Here is a 21,196-nt window from a genome sequence, read left to right as displayed (position 1 = left end):
TTGTTAAAAATAGTTCCAGCTGATCAGAGAACTGTTTTTTTAAAAACGCCGCAGTAGCGCAAAGTACTGGTTGGAGGGGATTTAAAGTATACAGATTTATTTTTTACAGCTGTGAAAAAATACCTCCAGCAAATCAGAGAAATGAATATAGGCGTCCTGACTATGTTCACAACGTTTCAGAAATCGTGCGAGAAAAAGTGTTATGGGTTTAGGCATATATTTTGGCGCTCATCAAAACCCTGCTACATCGTTGTGCATACAAGCATAAGTACCTTACTTAGGGCTAGGTTTAGGAATCTAACTGGTTGGCAGGACTTACCTGCGCAAAATGGTAGGCGTTAGTTATCGACGTTCCTGATGGACTATGGCTTAAGTAAACTGCAAGCCGACTCTGAAATCGAACATTCATTATGTTAGAAGAATATACAAAAAATAGAAAACCGTAATGAAAACGCATAGATGAATTTAGAAGATCTTTAAAGGATTGCTGACACAAAATTTTGAAGGGCAGATAAGTTCGGAGATAGATTGGTGTGAACACACATACATCATGTGCAAAATATCAGCGGACAATACCGCCTAGAGCATATTTAAAATCATTTTAAAGTGTGCGAAACGCAACCGAGCAGCCAGCGGGGGACCTCGCGCAATCGACATTCCCTGGATGTGGAGTAAATAAACAACACCCAGACGCGTCACGAGTTCGTGCTGGCCGCTTCCCCACGCCGGCGTTTCTTTCTCGCCGGCTCGCCGCACCTTTCGGAGGTCGGAACTTTTTCTCTCGAGCAACGAACGATCCGATCGTTGGCGGCAGAGGCGCGAAGATTTCGTTGGCTTATCGGCAGCTGGCAGCGACCTAAGTTCTAGAGTGATTCCAGGCACTGTATATTTATTGTTTTTTATTACACTGGACGCGACAACGCGCCGGATACACGAAAACCGCACTGAGCGAGCCGCACGGTCGCTGCGCAGGCGGCGGCCATGGCCGCGAAGCGGCGTAGGCCGGCGCAGGCTTGCTACCGCTGCACGAAATGGGACTCAAGTCCCAAATAAGACAGCGCACACGAGAAAGGAGTTAATGATGCGATGGGGAATTGCATTAAAATCGTCATCTGCAAAGCTTGCGAGAGCGGCAATCCGTTATCCGCCGCCGTGTCAAGACTAAGACATCTGCAGGCAGACCTGTAGGCAGAGCAGCCGGTTGCTTCCAGTGCGACCCCCCCCCCCCCCTCACCACTGTGTGTAGCGTCGTGTGTCGTTCTCTAGCCGGAGCTGTAATTTGCACTCGCGGCGCCTGCGTCACGTCCACGGTCTTTTTTTAATTAAGCGGCTGACGGGATCAGTACGTAGGGGCATTAGCAGCTCTGGTGCCGACGCGGAATCATCAGTGCTACGCAGCTCTGCTCTATGATGTCCGTACGACAATCACGTGGGCATCTTTGTTTATACCAAATCCAACCTTTCTCGGCACCCGCTGAAACCGAAACTGCGACGAGTCGCATGAAAAACGTCTTTAAACAATCGTCGCGCTCTGAAGCAACTCAGGTTTCTGCACGTGGTAAATAGGTCATTAGCTACTTTTCGCAAGAACAATAACAAAAAAGGAGTGCAAGGCGGTTTAATCACTAACGAGTGGTGAAAGCGAGAGGCGGGAATCAGCACAGTGTGTTCCAGGTGAACCGAATAGGGGACCGCTGCTCTTAGAGCACGGACGCACATAGATGATGATAGCTGGTTGCTTCCGGCGCATACCCGAGCAGGGATTGGCCGATCGAGGTTCGTTCATCCTTCCACATCTCTTCATTACAAAGGAAACAAGTTGAGAAAATTTTGTGCCAGTGGCTCTTGAAGAACAGAAGCAAATATTCGGTTTGTTTGGGCTTTGATTTAGCAGTAATTACTATACTATTCGTCCAAAGCCTACCTTCGTCAACGGTTATTGCCCCACTTCCCGCGTTTTCCGAGCCGCATGGCTTGGAAAACGCGGGAGAGCTTCGCCCGCTTGGCCTTCCGGACTCTCTCCAGGGAAGCAGCTCGTCGAGCTATATCCGTTGGGTGGAAAGGAGCCGCTTTCCGACGATGGCTCAAATCCTCCAGCCTCCACCCAACGCTCAGAGAGGGGAACACGGTACCGCCTCATTCTCATTTATAGCCAAGCTCGCATGCACGCAGCGAATTCTGTGGTTGGGCGGTGACTGAGATGCGGAGAGCGCATGCGCCAAGCCGGCAGAAGCGACGTGGCGACCGAACGCGGTTGTCGGCGTAGCTCTGCACGGCGAGCCACGTGGAAGTGTTGCCAACGGTACGGCGCAACTGCGGTCAAATGAAGGTCAAATCCTCCGCGGCCGCGAAACCGCTCTACGAGATTGGCAAAGCTTTGCTTTAAATATATATATATATATATATATATATATATATATATATATATATATATATATATATATACAGTCAAACTCCGCTACAACAAAATTCACGGGGATCGCGAAAAATTTCGTTGTAGCGAGAATTTCGTTGTCGCGGAAAAATCAGTAAATAAAGAAAACAGGGCAGGCGTCTAACTGGCGTCGTGAAATCTCCCACCTACCTTTTCGCCCCAATGTTCCCAACTTGCTTGGAGCTCGCTCCGCCAAAAATAGCACCCTTTTTATAGCACGGAGTTTATATCGTAATTTGCGGTCACAACGCGTCTCGCGGCGCTTAGACCAGCGTTGTAATATGCCCGTCGTACTCGTGGAGATCCACGCAAAAGCAGGCGTCGTGAAATCACAGCGCGGAGTTTATATTTTAATTTGCGGTCACGGATATGCACAGGATATGCACGACACTCTGGGAGCATTTTATTTCCAAAACTTGAAAAAATCGCTGATTTTTGACTGTTTGCGCTTTCGCACGAGCAACGGGAGAATGCGCTGCTCACAGTCTGCGAGGAGCTGCATGGCGACATCATCGTCATGGGCGCCAAGGAAACTACGTAAAACGTCCAAGGAGTCCATGACCTGCGACGCGGTCACTGACGTCGGGACCGTCGGAACACCATGCCGAAACACTTGGGTCCCGGGAAAATTTCGTTGAACCGGGAGAACAATAAAAAAAGTGGTTCGTTGTGGAGGGAGTTTTAATACATTGGGGCCTATGGGATGCGGGCGGGGAATCCGAAAACCTTCGTTGAAGCGGGAATTTCGTTGTAGCGGAGTTTGACTGTATATATATATATATATATATATATATATATATATATAAATATATATATATATATATATATATATATATATATATATATATATATATATATATATATATATATATATATATATATATATATATATATATGTATATATATATATATATATTTTAATTAACTTTCGATACTCGGGCATGTTGTTCTGGAATCCCTATACTGATGTTCATTCCGATAAATTGCAGGCAATAAAAAAATCCGCCGTTGAGCCTAGCGGACACCTTTATTGGTTGTGACATCAGCTTTGCAAGTTTAAAGCGCTGTGTGCAATGGCACACGTCGGGACTCCAACGTACCATCTCCGTCTTCATGCTCTTTTGTACATTTTGTGTAACTACAACAATATACAAATCCGGAATGTAGTATTATAGCCATATAAAACAAAGAAATAGCTCAGAGATGGCTCTAAACTACGCTAGTTGGTACATTTCTGGCAAAAAGCAGCTCGAACTTCACACAAAACGGAAGACAAGAAAAAGCATAACACGGCGCTGACTAGCAATTAAATTGTTTCGAAAAGAGGACGCAGATACATACATAAACTATCTCAAAGTGGCTGAAGGTTCCTAATAGGCATTATAACATTGTTGTGCGCAGAAACTGTTTCACAGTCTGATGAAGCCACGGACGGAACACTGACGCACCTCAGAGATGTAGACTTTTCTGAACCTTGTGGTCTTAGCCAAATTAGCTACCCGTTTCTTGTCAGAAAAAAACTGGCCGGTGTGCCTTTTTCAAGTGCCTTCAAAAACTAAACCATTGAGTCATCCAAGTCCGCTCACTCTACGGTTAACAACATGCGTAACACTTTGCGAGAAGTGTCTTCGAGAGTCCATATTTAAAAGTTTGTTTTTATATCTTGGCAATGGTTTCAGAAAAGCTCCGCTTTCCGGAACTATCAGCTAAAAGGTGCCCTAAATAGGTCACAAGTCCATAATCGCTAGATTATCGCGCCTACCGGTGCCTGCGGCGGCGGCGGCGATTCCCACGAGGCGTAGAAGGCGGAGTATGCGCGTCGGCTGTTAAAAAAAAGCCTGTCGTACCGCAGAGCGGAGCCAATGGCGGCGCGTGCCTCGGAACGCAAGCACCCTGACCCGTATCTCTAGGTTCTTTTGCTGAAAGCTGTTCAGCTCGTAGCATCAACAGTGCTCTGGAGGCGCGGAGAAACGGTCAACGCTCCAGGCCCTATTGCTGAACCTTGTTATTAAACGCTAAATTAAATTGGCTAATACTTAAGGCTTTTAAACCATTTTTGCGGGAGGACGTTCCTTGGATAGCACTCCTTCGATTGAGCATCCTGTTTTGGGCCCCGTTAAATCTAGGAAAGCAGGAAAGAGTATTTTACTAAGCCATCAAAAAACTTACTACGTTTAACTCGCGCCAGTCGACTCCATTACCCAGCTCCATAAAAGTGACGCACAGGCCGACTGTCAACTCGTCGCCGCAAAGGGCACTGAAAACAAGCTTGTTCAAGATGGTGTTTACGAAGAGGGCTCCATTGAAAATCAGCTCCACTAGCGCCTGCAAAAAGACAGCCGGATTCATCGAAAGCTCCAGCAGGTACTTCAATTTTTATTGGCAGTTTCCAATATAAGTAATAGCCCTACATCTCTATTTTGAGCCGCGGTTTCTTCACTTTTAAATAAAATATGTTTTTGCGTTTCTGAATGTCCTGGGCCATAAATTTGTAGTTCGCGTTTCATCCAACTGAGTTCAGTGTACTTTTCAACGCAAGTATCAGAGATTTCACAAAACACGAAATTTTGGGTTTCGCGTACTTGTTTTTTCCCACCTTTTGTTTGCGCCAAATGGTGCACAAAGAGACCCCCATGTTCTCTTAACGACGTTTTCCGGAATCAAGGAACAACGCCACAAGAAAGTGTTGCCAAAACGAGGGATATTGACTTTTAACAATCAATTACTAGAAAGACGGAAATCCCTTTAGTACGAATCCAAGAAATCACAATAGATGAGGTATAGAATTTTTTTGGCCAATTGGTTCCGTCATTATATCGCCACTTTTTTCACGGCATTCGTTTCTTGCTGTTGATTTGGAAAATAGACATTTTGTTTTAGTGCACTCGTCATTACGAGAGGCCACTTTTTGTTGAATGGGTGGTTTATAAAAGTTGCGCTATTTTTCTAGTGAAACGGCTTCACCTCTAGTGATATCTGGCTTTTATGGAGCGGCACTGAACGCGTTGAAATTGCTCTCCGGCACTGTCACTTGGTCTGCCCATAATTCAACCCTGCTAGTGTGAAACAGAAAAGGAAAAAACAATTTCAAATAAAATTAGAAGCAGCTTAAACATAGTCAAATATCCGTGTTTAAAATGGAACGAAGTCTTCACCTATACTGTAATTCAGACATATGCAGGTCTTAGCAATTTAGATGCAAACAAAACTATCAACATGTGCAAGCATGAAAACACATTTCGGAATATGGTATCCAAAAAGACATGCTGTTCTGTCTTGTATCCGAATGTTGAGGTTTAAAACAACTACTGTGGTCGAGTACCTTATGTTGGGGGCTTTCTATTTCCGCTGCTGTTTTTAAAAGGTGTTTTTACAACTGATAATCATCAAGCAGCACCTTTTGTTGCTTCCTTGTAAAATGTATTGCATTAAACTTAGGATCACTAAACGATACAGGACATAAATTTCACGTCTTGCTTCACACTATATTCGTGGTCTCGACCAGAAGTTAGGATAGCGTGAAAAGATAGCGTGAAAGTACTGTTTCATATTTTACAACATTCACAGAATCAGCAGTCGCTGTACTAAGACAAGAATTTCGAAAAATAAATTAGTGACAGTGAAATAACTCATTTGAAATGCCGAAACAAGAAGGTCCGGAACTAAAGAAGAAGGCGTCTGGCGCAGTTGTCTAAGTTGAGCAGCAAAAGAAAGACCTGCGATGAGAGTGTCTACAACATAGTAACTATTGAAGGAACAAACTGGATGCACTCTTGCATCCAGTTTGTTTGGTGCCATTTAGCTATTGAGCTAAATGGGCCCAAACAAGTTGGCTACTGACAAAGATAGAATGCATGCTCTCCGAAAGAAAGTTTGTAACAAAAAGAAAACAATGGTGAGGTAATGAAAGCAGCAGGAAGCTTCTAAAATAAATTTTGATAAGGGAACCCTGTGGTATGACATCTAAGAAGGCTGCCGTTATGACGACCTTAATACAGCTGAATTCGTGGACATGCCGAACAAAATGGGTATGTTTCTTTGGTTTTCCACAGACTCAGTGCAAAAAGAAGTCCCCTGTAGACAAACCGCCTCACACGTACTTTTCCGTTCAGACGAACTTGCTCAGTGACTTTCACAGGTTACCCTTGGAGGAGCGTTCATGGGACCAAAGCGAATGCAAAAAAAAAGAAGAAAATTAGGAAGCGGCGCGAAGGGAATCTGCGTCTCCACGCCACAGCACGAGAGGGCGAAAGAAACAAGAAAGTAACATCCGCGAGTAAAGCTTCCACCTCCGCCACTCTCCACCCGTGGAGCCGGCGCCAAGCAAAAGAAAAGAAAAGAGAAATGCCAGGAATACCGCTGACGGTCACGCGCACACGGGCCTCGCCAAAAAAGGAAAGGAGATAAAGTTCACTAGTACGGATTCTTGGGCAAGTTGGTGTGGTCATTTTGACGAATTCATAGCGCAGAGAACGAGGACAAGAAAGAGGACACACAACACAGCGCTATGTTGTGTGTCCTCTTTGTTGTCCTAGTTCTTTGCGCTCTGAATTCGTCAGAGAGGAGACAGAAGAAAGGAAAACAGGCATGCCGGAGACTGTCCTATTTGCGAACAGAGAAACTTTGTCCAATGCCGCCCCTAAGCGGGAGCATGTGGGCTCGCGTCACCGGCTCCTACAGCGCCACCGCCACCACAGTTATCAGCCGCGGAGTGTAGGCCGCGGCTGAAAGCTCATCGCACTTTCGCAACAGGCCGATAGTTTTGCAGTTATGTTAAGTTGGACAGAAAATGCGGCATGGTCCCTTGAGATCGTCCTAAGGGGAGTATACTGCACTCCAAGAGGAACCGCAACCTTTCACTCTATGAAAATAAAACCACTGATATTATTGCGGCTATGCGTGTACCGAAAAGTTTATTTTTGTTACTTATTTAGACAATATTGCAGGCCAGAATTAAGCCAAAGCAGGAGTGTAAAGATGAATACATATTAGTATATCTGGCAAAGCTATTTATATAATTTATATCTTAGTAAAATCAACAAGAAAATGACCCAGACAAAACATTTCTACATATGCAAAGGCTGATCAATTGGTGCATGCAGATTTGGCGAAATAAACTCGATGGCAGGGAGACTATTTGAAGATGTTCAGCTGTTTAGGAAGGAGTGCACAGTATCTTTATACTTGCTCTGTGATTTTGGAGCTATTCATGCTTTGTTGCGAACTTGAGATGATAGAAACTGTAAAAAAAGCATCATAAATTATTGGGTGGTAGATAATAGTAATTGCCTCTATAAAATACTCACCTTAATTATCTCGGCAAATGGCAGTGCTAGTCGGATAACCGCCACTGAAAGGTGTCCGACGTAAGCAATAGGACCCATAGCCATAAAGAGCTTTATCTGAAGTAAGTAGACACCACATTTGCAATCATTCGCACAGCACAGTTTGTAATGTCGCAAGTAGGTGCAAAGTTTGACTAAATAGACGTGTGTAATTAGTAGTCGTCCGCCCTAATGATAAAAATATAAAACCGACAAAACGGTGGCACGGTGACTGGTGAACCCACGTACTGGTACCGTGGCACTCTAATGAGCGCTTGTGGCCACCTAAAAGAAAGGAACGCAACCACTGCTAAATACCCCCTTTACGAGCCCAACATGCACCTAGGATATAAGGAGGGGAAGTTCCAGTTTGCCAAGCCACGGCAGCGCTCAATTTACAGCGAAGCGGCGGCCTTGACAGTTTTACCGGGCGTTAGAGGGGCTTCCCGCCGTGCTTTGTATGTGCTGGGTTGAGCAGCTAAGGCAGCGCGCGGCCGCTTTGTTCGAATTTGTGAGTAGGAGAAAAGGGTGCCGCGGGCGTTTTATGGCGGCAGGAAAGATAGCGGGATGTGCTACCGCGTGCACATCGAGCAGGACCAGGACCACGGGAGCAGGACCACGGCCGGGGTAGAGCGGCAGCAACTCAGCGCGCGCCGCCGCTCTAGCCCAGCCGTGGCAGGACGTTCGGTTTTTAGAAGCAGCCGGTCGGCACTGCGGTCGCCTGCTTTGATTCGGGAGCGCTGGAAATCCGTTCAGCGGACGCCCATCGTAATCGTTTCGCCATCTTTAAGGTGCTAAAACAAAAAGCCAAGGCTGACCAACAATATTGTCTTGTGACCCAATGCGATAACAGTAACAAGAAGGTGACAGAGAAAAATGCACCCCAGAAATTCTACAGATTTTCTTCAAAAGCGCATCAATAGGAAAGACGCAAGCATAGATCACTGCGGTTCGAAGGGTCAAGTAAGCCGACAGATTTTTGTTTTTATTTCATCACTCCCAGTTTGGATTCCTCGTCTTTCAAAATGCGAAGCAGTGTTCTAAAATAATCCGAGTTCCCCGTTCCTTTGCCTGCTGCTAAATGCCTGCTGCCAATAATTGGTACCCGCCATGTTTCCGTTTAAGCACCAGCGAACGCTGCGCATGCTCAATTGCATCGCCCGTGTACTAGCTGCCCTTTCTGGATTTTTTTTTGTGTGCATACGGCACGAACAAAAATAAAAACAGCGGAAGAAATAAACTAGGAATTTCCATGCTGCGGCTCCGGGTTCGACGGCCTCCCTCATGGCGTGTTCGGTTGGGCGTTTACGAGCGCTCTGGAGTGCTCTGAAAAGCGGCCCTGCCTTCGGTTGGTACAATTCGAGCGCTCGAACTACCTTTGGTTGGTTCTTTTCATAGAGTTTCTTACAATATACACTAGAGAAGAATCTGGCGCTAGCGTCTTTGCGGCTCACGTCAAGGCCGTCTGTGTCGTCATGCACCGCCATTATACATCGCGCTCGCCTTAGTTTCATCATTGGCTTGGATTGAAACGTTTTAGTGACCGCAAATTTAAACAAGGGGCCACAAAAACGGCAAGAATAATGTGCAGTTATGTAAGTGGAAAATAAAAACAGGCGGTTTTAAAACTAAAGAAAAAGGAAGTAAAGCGTTTTTTTGCCGGAACGGTTGTGCCTGCTATTCCGCAAACCAAAGTTATAGTCACGAACAAGGTTAATATTTGGGAGGGAAACTCATTAGAGAATCTGATTTTATTAATTTTACCATTATTGCAAATAATAAGTTGCTTGAAGAGTTTGGAAAGTTCTTTGAGCATGCCTATTAAAACGTTGCCTTCGTGGTGAACCGGTGCACCGACCGCCAACTAGTTTAATGTGCAGTTATGTAAGTGGAAAATAAAAACAGGCGGTTTTAAAACTAAAGAAAAAGGAAGTAAAGCGTTTTTTTGCCGGAACGGTTGTGCCTGCTATTCCGCAAACCAAAGTTATAGTCACGAACAAGGTTAATATTTGGGAGGGAAACTCATTAGAGAATCTGATTTTATTAATTTTACCATTATTGCAAATAATAAGTTGCTTGAAGAGTTTGGAAAGTTCTTTGAGCATGCCTATTAAAACGTTGCCTTCGTGGTGAACCGGTGCACCGACCGCCAACTAGTTTAACAAGCAAAAAGAAAACGTGGCGTTAAATAGTCGAGCACAATGACAAGATACAAGCGCCCGTATCTGTCGTATCCCCATGGTCATATCTTGTCTTCGTCGAAGAACGTTTTGTTTCTTCTTTTCGTCGGCTACAAATTCCGCGGCGGCATATTACCCGCTCAGTCATGCGTCCTACGACTGCGGCAGAACACGGCTACCACAGAACACGGAGGATTTCGGCTTCCTTGCAGCTCGTAAACGTGTTAATGCATAGTGAAGAAAGCAAATCCCAAAAAGCGCTTAAGAATCCAATTGTCTTGCCAAGCCCAAGCCAAAAAGGGGGGTCTTCCCATGAACCCCCACGACGACATGGCTTACAAGGCGCAGTTTCCTCTCTAGTATACTTACTAAGAAACTCTATGGTTCTTTTGGAGCGTCATCCTTCGACTCGGAGCGCTCCAGACCGCTCTGACTTCGAAGTGAGAGCGTGGCGCGATCTGGCTGGGAGGGCGGGTCACGTGACACAAGACGCAGTGGTTTAACCGGCGGCTTCCCGCGCTGGCTGCACGGTGTCACTACAGGCGCGCTTCTCCGAGATCGCCGATGCATTCGGTTGGTACGCTGCCTCTCGCGCTCTGATTGCGAGCCGCCTTGGCATCTGGGTGACTCCGAGCCAGAGGACCGGAGCGGCCAACCGAATACGCCATTATATTCTGGTCCCTGCACTGTTCCGCGTGCCGAATTACATCTGAAGCCACCCACTCGTACCAGGCTCGCTTATTGAACGACAAGGCAACCCCGTTTGGTAGAAGCCGTGTCTACAGGGTAAAACACGGAGAAATAGCATAAAACAGGTTTGATTGAATGTACATGCGAAAAAGGTATTAAATAAGAACAGCAATGACTGCTAGGAAGACGTTCGTGGTTTTCATCTCATAACGTCTGCGGTTAGTGTCATGATGACGAGATATCTCCTGCCAGAACGTCTTTCGATTTATTTTTAGGGGAGAACCAAGGTGTTTTTTGTAAAATACTTAGAGTTGGCAGAACAAATTGTGGAGCGCAACAAATCCCGCAAACACTGCTTGTACTTGTCCCAAAAAATGAGAATGCGTAGGCGCTCAGCTTTTTGGTACAGACGTCTTTGTTATTTTTTGAGCTGGGTGATTGACCCTGTGAATTTTTCGTTATAAATAGAGATCTAGGGAATGTATTGGTTTTCAGAACCAGCATTTGCTCAGAAAAACGTACTCAGTTATCATGTACGAAACGGTTATTAAAAGCGCGCAAAAATAACTGTTCGAAAAATATTTCAAATTTGTTGTTCATTTCTGCATAGTTGGCTCTATGGAAATCAGAATTGTGTTCTAGTTTTAATGGCGAAAGTCAAAGGTTATCTTACAGACACTTCAAGCATTCTATGGTCACTAACCCCTTCAAGGTGTACAGCCCCCCGAGACAGTTTTAGGTGCTATGTTCAGTAATAGGTCTAAGTTGTTGCTTCCACGAGTAGGTTCACTGACGACCTGTACAAGGTTAATATAGAGCGTTAGGCTGATAAATTCTTCTGGTGTGGTGCAAAGCAAGTAGAAAAGGTTCCAATCAATCTACAGTATATTAAAGTCACAGAACAAAAACATTCCGTATTACACAAAGTAATCACATATGTAAAACTTTCCCGCAGTTCAAGGGTGAAAGAACTATTTTCATCAGGAGGTCGGTAGCAGATTCCTATTAGAACAACGTTAGTAGGGCTAAATTTGCATGTCACCCAAATAATTTCAAGAACGTCGTTATGTCGATAATGCAAGACGATAATGTTTTAATGCCTGTAAGAACGGCACCCACCACTTCTGTCAATTCGGTCTTTTCTGGAAATGTTGAAGGCGTTGCTATTAGGCAAAAGTTCGCTATCGTTAATATGAGGGTGGAGCCACGTCTCGCTGAGCACAAGGACGTCAGACTCGCTATCGGCGATCAGGAAGCCAACTTTTTCTCGCTTATGCATTAGGCTGCGGATGTTAGTAAATGTAAGAAGTATTGAAGTTGTGTTAGAAACGGGGTTTTCTCGGTGACGGCCCTTAGTGCGCGTGGTATTCCGGTTTATGACAAGGCGTTTCTGTGCCAATGTGCCATTCCTAAGCAATCTCGTTGACAGTACCACTTCGTTAGTAGCGTATCGGAAGCATCACAGCACCACAGTGGTAGCGGCCCTTGCTTTCCTGTCTGCCGCCCGCCTGTCGAGAAAAATGCTCCTTTTGTAGCGAAAGCCTTTTAGTGACGCCATCGGCTTCTCACTGCGGGATCATTGCCCCTTTCGTTTCAACGGTCGCCTTTGCGGGGACGCCTGCATTGCTGTCTGGCCGACTCATGGCGCCGCGGCCATCTGCTCGCTGGGGGCCCTTTCTCAGTCTCAAATAGGAAAACTCGGGAGCCCCCTCCTTTCCCTCGTCGGGGGACCCACTCGACGCACTCCTCTTGTGATAAGTCTTTCCTTGAAACTGCGAACCAGCGCAGGGTTTGTTTTCTCGTTTCCTTCAGCAGCCAACGACATCCCGAGCTGCTACAGTAGCATTATCGATGACAGAGTATTTTAGATGCGACGAATCTCTTGCTCTGAGGCATGTCCCTCCTGCGTCGTTGTCGTGGCGTCCGTCCGCATCACTCCTCCGTTCTTCTCTCCCACAGCTGTGTGCAACACTCTAACCCCGGCTCATTAGCATACCATAGCTGGCGCGCTTGTTTGGGCGCGCTTCGCTGCGTAACGCTGCATTAACAACTGCTCCGGCGCGCGCAAGTGCGCGCATGCGCGACGCACACCACCTGCGAATTTGCAACTCTCCCCCGTTCTTCTCTCCGACAGCTGTGTGCAACCCTCTCAGTCCGTCGCATTAGCATAACAACAACAGCTGCGCGCGCGCTACGCTCCGCTCGCGTCTGCTCCGGTGCGCAAGTGCGCGCAAGCGCGACTCTCCTCCGCCGTCTCCTCTCCGTCAGGCGCTGTGAATATAAAGCGGGTAGCGCGCTGCGGCAGTTCAGTCAGCGCTCGCTCTCGTTCGACTCCGCGTGACTTGACTCCGTGCTTGACTTGATTCTTCCGATGAAGACGTGATGGAAGCGACGGTCCCTTCAGCGAGTGGGCTGACACAATCCAATACCAGCGTCAGCGCAAACGCTGAAGGCAACATTACGACCAATTGAACCCCCCGATGCATCGCATCACATCAGGGTTCCCTCGCGGGAAGATGGGCGTAATTTTTGTTGATGCACAGAGTCGACGGCTAGATAAAATGTGGCATATTAGGCCTTGGCGAAGTAGAACCTTTTTCCTTTTTTTGTGTGGTAGCTCAAGAGATATCTTCGCTGGTTGAAAAAGTGAACCCTTTTAGTTTTTGCGCAGACAAGGAACTTCCTGTTTATCTTGAATAAATGTGAATTTTGCGATCCCCGCGTCTGTTTTTTCTTCTTTGTACTTGCTTAACCTGTACACGGTTTCGAATTGTTCGCTTGTTATTTCTGATTGTAGGTTCTGGATGCAAAAATTTATTAATTTTTCTATCGATTTGGCCCAGTAGTGCCAAATATCTTCATCAGTTACAAAAAAGGGCGTTAGACCTTCGCTGCCGATTTTCTGCGTCATTACACCGCAATGCGATCGTGGTAATTTGATCGGCAAGATAAAGAATGGCTTTTTCAGCAGTGTTAGTATCAGCGACACTTTGGGAGGTAACGTTCAATTCCAGTGCTGCAGATTTCCCTATTTCGTTTACGTAGGATGCCTGTCTGTCCTTGATTTTCTTAAAGGGGCACTGACACAAAAATTTTGCATCTTGTTTTTTTTTGTTGCGATAAGTAGCTAGTGACCTACTTATAACCTGTAGAAACCTCATTTGCTTCAGCGTGCGACGGTTGTTTAATTAGAGGCATTTTCAATGCGGCCAGTCGCAGTTTCGGTTTCAGCGAGTGCCGCAAAACGACGGATTTTGTGGATTTTGTGTGAACAAAGCTGACCACGTGACCGTTGGAGGGATATCACAGAGCAGAGCCACCGTAGCACTGTCGAATCCGCATCGACGACAGTTTCTGCGAATGCCCCCACGTACTGATATCGTGAGGTGCTTAATTAAAAAGCGACCGTGGATGTGACGCAGGCGCTGCGAGTGTAAATGCTACCGCGGCTAAAGAACGACGCACGACGCTCGAGACGGTGGGTGGCAAGACGCGCGCTGGGAGCAGCCGGCCGGTCTGCCTACAGGTCCGCCTACAGATGTGTTCGGCTTAGCATTGCGGCGGATATTCGAGTGGCGCTCTCGTAAGCGGTCCAGATGACAATTTTTAATGCAACCCGCCATCGCATCATTAACTCCTTTCTCATGTAAGCCACCATGGTCGGGACTTGGGGACAATTTCGTGCAGCGGTAACAAGCTATCACTCGAGCTACCTGCGCCGGCCTGGGCCACTTCGCGGCCGTGGCCGCCGCCTGCACAGCGACCGTGCGGCTAGCTCAGTGGGCTTTTCGTGCCTCAGGCGCATTTTCGCATCCAATGGTAATAAACAGTAATATAAACAGAGTGCCTGGAATCGCTGTAGAACTTTGTTTCGCGGCCAGCTGCCCGATGATCTGACGAAATCACGGCGACTCCGCCGCCAACGATCGGGTCATTCGTTATCCAGAGCAGAAGCTCCGCCCTCCGGCCCTCCGATTGGAGCGGCGAGCCGGGCGAGCCGGCGAAAAACGCCGGCAGTGCGGAAGCGGCAAACGCAAACTCGTGACGTGTTTGGATGTTGTTTATTTAAAGTCCTCTGCTGGCTGCTCGGTTGCGTTTCGCACACTTTAAAATTGATTTTAAATATGCTCTAGGCTGTATTCGCCGCTGATATTTTGCAGATGATGTATATGTGTTCCCACCAATCTATCTCCGAAGTTATCTCGCCTTCAAAATTTTGTGTCAGTGCCCCTTCAAGTTCATCCATCACGGTCTGGTTTAACTCCTCCAGCTTACGTATAACTTTCAAAGCCACGGAAACACTCTCGGCACCAGTTTTGGAAACTTTTAGGTGAAATTCTTTCTTTAACTGTAACTCTTCAAGCTTAAGGTTCCTCAAAAAAAGAGCGAAGGCTGCAGGTCCTTCAAAAAGCTGCATGTCCTTCAAAAAGCCAGCATGTCTTCCCGCAGCATACTGAGCTATGTGCGTGTGTCTGAATAATTTGCTGATGTAATGAAATTTTCAATCAAGCCTCGTTTCTGGACTGGACCAAAGATTAGGACCGCATGGTCAATATGTAAAATTGTTTTAAATATCACTGTAGCCTTTGAAAAATTCAAGTACAGAAACTTGTTCATTTGCACATTAATTTATCAGGCACCCACATAAATTTGCCGAGAAAAGTAAAGTGGCAGCATCAGAGTATCCCAATTATTTTGATTTGAGTGCCTAAGCCCCTTGTAGAACAGTGCTCATCATTGGTACAGTAGACTTTCAAATACTCTAAAGATAATCCGGGCAGGGTTAGGAAAACAAAAAAAATAATTTCAAACTAGTGGTTTTCAAACAAGTGCCCACGGATGGAGCACATGGGCACGGAGGAGCTACGAAACAATTTTGACCCCTTTGTTTCTCTAACATTCACCTTAATCTCGTCCACAAAGGCATTGTTGGGCTTCGTATCTACTAGAAGCGAAGGCACGAGAAATCCGAATCAGAACCATGTCCTCGTGATCCCCAGCACGTGACGTCAAGGGCTCCCGAAATTCAACTTTGCAGTCAAGATGGTTCATGGTAAAACGGGGTATTTTGGCTAGCAACTGAACAACGAGAATTAACAACAATGGGACATTGTTCATGTCGCTGCAACGTTTTAGGACAACTCGAACCTCATTGAGAAAACGAAATTTTTGAACAAAGCTTTAATAATCTTGCGAGCGGTTTTTACGCCGCGGAGAATTCGGCGTGCATTTCACCGCGGCTGCGGCGTATCCTTAGCAACGCATCACGTGACGTGCCGGGGCGAACTCCACCGACGGCCCCGTTCACTAGCCGCCGCCGTCGCTACCGGTTTGGCGCATGGCCACTACGCAGCTGTGTCGCCGCCCGACCACGTAGTGACTCGCCGCGCGCACGTGATCTTGGCCAGGGATGAGAGCGAGGCCGGGCCATCTTCTCTGAGTGAAGCGCGGAAGCTGGAGGCTTTGAGCCGAAGTGAGCACGTGGCGTCTGACCACCTCGCGCATATCGCCTGGTGAGCTGCTTCACTGGAGAGAGTCCGGAATGCCAAGCGCGCGAGGCTGGCGTCGGAGACTTAGGAAGAGCTGGCCATTCGGCTCGTAAACCGCCGGAAGCGAGACCACGAACGTAGACAAAGGCAGGCTTTTGACGAATAGTATCGTAATTACAGCTAAATCAGAGGTCCACAAAGTGAAACCAAGAGTTAACCAGGATCACCCAAGCTTTCTCTTTACATATCCAGGGTTAGCTTAGCTAAGCGGCATCCATTTTTTTCTTTTCATGCCCCTTCTTTCTCAAAATGTTGGTCTTCAGCGGTTCTTGTCTTATCCCCTGTTTTGAACCCGAGGACTAATGAACATTATATTTATTTATCTTCTTGTGGGTAGTTACCTTTGTGTTGTATTGTGGCTTCTCCGCAAGTAGACCAAATAAAGCTTGACTTCCTTGGGAAAATCCAATGTAGTACAGAGCCGCTTGATTCGTGGCGCTAAGCACTGTGTCCAACATGGCTGGAGCATCGAACTCTATTAGTTCATTGTTACTGTAGAGTAATGTGGAAAAAAAATCAATCAACTGATACGCTGGGATGCCGATATTTTGTCGCATGTGAAAAATCTGGAAATGATTTTACGGGGTGTTCATCCACAATAGACCTTATGCGAAATTGCTTGGTGATCTAGCAACACTGATGTAAACAAGGCAGTTCGCCATATTGGTACGGCCGACGATCGGGAAGTCTTTTATTGTTTACTGTGGAAGAGTAGGCGACGGTAACGCGGTATGGCCCAAACTAGACGGCGTTTTGCGGGTCCCGACCACAGATTGTGGACGAAGGACTTGTCTGCGCTGCCGACTGTGTCTGAGGACTTGTACCACTCGTGGTGCCGCGCCAAAGACCCATCCTAGCGGCAGCGGAGCAGGGCATACCGCCTAGCCACCGAGGCCTATTGCTGGCCTTCATCGGTGCGGACAAACACCTGCGACTCGCAGTAAGTAAATCTTGTTTGTTTTTTCCTTGACGCGAGTAAACCGGTTTGAGCATTTGTATAACACTGTTCACCGTTGTTTACCATGCAAATGCGTAGCGGGGACCCTGTTGCAGTAACCCTGAAAGAGGAAAGCAACAATCGCCAGACCGTGCCGCTAGTGGGTGGATTAGTTATTTTCAAACGCTGTACATCGAATTTACTGGATGATTTTTGGCGAAGATGTTTACGGAAAGGTTGCGGCCGTTCCCCGTGACGGTCGTCCGCCCGCGCGTTTGCCGCAAAGCAATCGCGCTTTGCGGCGAAGTCAACTAGAAAAGCGCACATACGCCTTGAATTTTCTTTTTTTGTGTGTTTTCATTATTTATTGCGCATGTTCTGCCGCAAAAATCTGTTCGTGTGTCTGGCTTCTCCTTTTTTGGCAGTGGGGTGGTTGTGTTTGTTTCTAAAGCGCATGTTTTCAGTGTGCCCGAACAGATAATACAGTAAAACTGTGATGGAACATACTCGCGAAGGGGAATGACGCCACATTCTACGCGGAAAAAGCCGAAGCTCAAGGCCAAGCGCCTGCTGATGAGTTAGAAGAAGAAGAGGTGAACGAGGCACGGGCGCAGGGAGCGAGACGGAGCCAGGGAACAAGGCGGACTGAACGGGGCACGGCTCTGTGCGACCTCAGGGCAAGACGTTTAGTCTACGTGCCACAGTGAGGCAACGCCGTCGCCAGTCTCCGCTACGGTTCCGGGCGTCGCCGCCAGGGCCCGGGACATCGTCGCCAGCACGGGCCACCGTCGACCGAGCTCCGGCGTTCCGAACAGCGCTACCGGGCTCGAGGCGGGAGCAAGGCCGTCAGCGGACCCGGCGGAAAGTCTTCTGGCTACGGAACCTGGGCAGCCAACCTCAACGACGCGGACACCGCTACGAGGGCGACGTCGGCACCCGCGTCCCATACAACCGATGTGAGCGTTTGCTGCCCTGGGGCGTTTACGCGGGGACGGTGCGCGGACTTTGTAGTTGCGGGCGCTGGAGCGGGCCGCGTGGGCTGTTTTATTATCTGAGTTTCCCCCTAACGCTTTGTGAATTCGCTTTGTCATTGCTTCAACCCTCTGTGCTGTCCAGTCTGTAAATACAATGTCATCTCCTCATCCGCACTAAGAGCGTTCCCTCCGTTTTGTGTGATCCGGCCCATTTCATTACAAAAACCTCGTTAGCTCGAACTCACTGAACTAAAAGATGTTTTAAAATTCGATTGGTCATCGGTATAGCCCGAATGTTTACCTGTTTATCTCGAGAAGTTTTGGAAGTGAGTTCCAGTGAGTCCGTCATCTTGCTTAAGTTATGACGAACACGATTATGCGGGTACTGGTATCATTACCCACGGTGAGGTTTATAAATGTTAAACTTCCTTCTCTTCAAAATACATTAACAAAGCATGCAGCGATACTTGCACGCGCGAACTTGAAAGACAATTTTGACATCATTGGTGATTGAGGTGTAGATTATTGCCCTTCCAAAAGTGTTAAGCAAGACACAAAATCTGGTCATTTTGAGTCTGTTCCCTTTACCATAAACTGTAGCGGACTAGTCCTGTTCGTCCCTGAGTGCTATTTACTGTTACTCTGTCTGTTCTTGCAGGTTGGGCCTCATCCATGTACTCAGCAGCTTCCTTCGCTCCCAGAAGAAAAGGGGCCGGCCCTATGTTGTGTGCCTCACGTTTGAGACGGACAGTGGGGCGATTGTGAGGCTGCGTGCGATTGCCCGGCGGGTTGCAGTGGATCATGTAGTCACATCCTGGCGGCTGTGCACCTACTCATCCTCTTGCAAGCCCAAGGTTTTAAAGAGGCGCCCACCGGAGCTTGCGTGCACTGAGCTGCCACAGCAGTGGGGACGTCCGAGACAGCAGGGCATCAAGCCAGCGAGTGTCCAAGACATTGACTGGAGAAGCCCGCGAGAAAATGGCCGCTCCCTTCCCTTGCCAATGCGTCTGTTCGACGCACGTCGAGTGCAGGAGCAATGCGAGCAGCAAAAAAGTGCCGTGGAGGCGCTTGGGAGAAAACTTGGTAGCCTTGGGAATGGGTTTCTTGCCTCAGTTTTGCTGGCCTCAGCACCCACAGCGACAGAAACAAGGACTGGCTTGGCACCTGAAGGGTCACCCACGGTGTTGGGTCACCTATGAGCTACCAGCAAGCATTCATGCCACATTTCGCCGTGGTCATCTCGCGAGCACGCAGAGGCTGGGCAACGTCGTGTTTACTAGACCGCGGCATGCAGGGGTGCACGTATGCTTCCCTTTGTTCATTTATATCCACAGTTTGCTATACTGCACGCGCTATAAATCAGCGAAGTAGTTTAATTTACTGGGATTTTTACTGTGGATACAAAAAAGGCAAACGCACTCAAGCTGATGCGCGGCGGACTGATGCAACTCTGGCCGTTGTTTTTTTAATAAAACTTGAAAATTGCCTCAGCTTCCTACAGCCATGGCCACTATCATTACGTCGGAGGCATGCATGCAGCATGTGACAAACTAGAGGAGTGAGTGTGTATTTTAGTCGCGAAATATTCGACAGTAAATACATCGTGGCTGAAATGACAATGAGGAACAAGTTAACTTGACGTAACAACAAACCTGTCAGCCCGGAAAATCAGGAACCAAGTGCAAAAACTCGAATTTTCTAACGTTAGATCATCATAAAACAGTATACGCCACTTCCGCAAAGACACGCGGCTAAAAAAAAAGAAACCAACAACATACTCCCATACCGTGCGCCCGCCACAGAGGAAATTTTCAACCCCGCCGTGACGGCGTAGTGCGGCAAGAAAAGTTTGTTTACAGCCCTAGGTAAGATGAAGGCTAGTGTAGGGGCTAAGCTGTACCATTTAACAATGAAATGAAGCGGGCGCAGAGCCGCAGGGACGAGTGAAAAAACAAAGCCTAATTTTGACAACGTGCGGTACTGTTTCCCTTCTCAAGCGCCGATGTCACTCAGATAAATAGGTGGCGCACGCTCAGGCTTCATTTAGAATACAAAGGCTGGGCCACGGAACTCCAACGCAGCTGTATTTTTCATCCGGACAGCGACTACAAAATCCCGCGCTTAGCGAACCAACCACAAATATTCGCTCCCAGCGCACCGCGCCCAGCGTGTCACAAAGGTTGCTCGCGCCGGCATAGTTCGCGTCAGAAAGTTCGTTCAAGAGCGTGGAACTTCACGTACCGTTTCTCCATTTGGACCGGTATTTCCGCGTTGCGTCCACTGCGGCACGCAGCAATGCTCCGGCATTGTAGTCCACCACCAAGAGCGGTCAGTGCCCGCCTTTTATGTTCGACGCCGCTTTGCTACTTGGTTTCGGTTTCAAACGACAGTACCAAAGTGGTGGATCTAGTTACCGGAGTCGACGTGAGATGGCGGAGCGCATTTTCATAGGGTCTATTGCTCACACCGTTGCTCAGGTCTCGCGTCGGTGCGTTAGGCACACCAAAATTTAAATTTTAAATTTTAACAAAAAATCACATAGCCAAAAGGCTTATTAAGAAATATTCAAAAGCAAGCAAAGGTGGTTTGCCTAATTTTCAATTTGTTTTGTGGACAATCACGAATTTTGAACGTTGGTCAAGGAGCATTTACCATGCCCAAGATAAACATGTTATCTTCCCCAGGCGCGTTAATGTACCTGGTAACAGTAAACACCCAATTATAAGCCTCTACTGTAGGCCTCGAGACTTGCTACTATTCGAAAACCTTTATTTGGAGAAAGCAGCAAGTGTAGGGATTTATGCTCCTTCAAATGAATATCTAAGTTGCTTCGTATATTATTTAAAGGCCATTGTAAGAGATACTTTGCTAAAGCAAAGAACAAGGTTCTAACTTTTCTAGTGAGGACAATGGTTGCATATATTGTAGTATGATCGCTCTTATAAATTACATGTATGCCAAAACAAGTTGCGGAGAACGGCGTGCATGAAAGCGTCTCAGCCATGGTACCAGAACCAAAATGCACAATCACATTAGGATCGCCGCAATGGTAAGAAACTGCAGCCCGGACGTGTTTCTGCTGGCAGTACTGCATACTTTGCAATTACT

General features: G+C 47.2%; 1 protein-coding gene across 1 annotated transcript in view; it reads right to left on the bottom strand.

Moving 5' to 3' along the window:
• Positions 1-289: 289 nt before the first annotated feature.
• Positions 290-21,196, bottom strand: part of LOC144153251 (lipase member K-like) — a 41,724-nt gene continuing 20,817 nt past the window's right edge. Inside the window, exons 4-7 of the mRNA XM_077684899.1 lie at positions 16,519-16,669; positions 7,741-7,836; positions 4,604-4,759; positions 290-391 (exon numbers count right to left, since the gene is read on the bottom strand). Coding sequence (XP_077541025.1) covers positions 290-391; positions 4,604-4,759; positions 7,741-7,836; positions 16,519-16,669 — 505 coding nt within the window. The remainder of the gene's footprint in view (positions 392-4,603; positions 4,760-7,740; positions 7,837-16,518; positions 16,670-21,196) is intronic.

This window comes from Haemaphysalis longicornis, unplaced genomic scaffold (assembly GCF_048455015.1).
Source record: "Haemaphysalis longicornis isolate Haplotype H1 unplaced genomic scaffold, Haemaphysalis longicornis Haplotype H1 scaffold_9, whole genome shotgun sequence".
Taxonomy (NCBI): domain Eukaryota; kingdom Metazoa; phylum Arthropoda; class Arachnida; order Ixodida; family Ixodidae; genus Haemaphysalis; species Haemaphysalis longicornis.
This window is presented reverse-complemented; position numbering and strand designations above follow the sequence as displayed.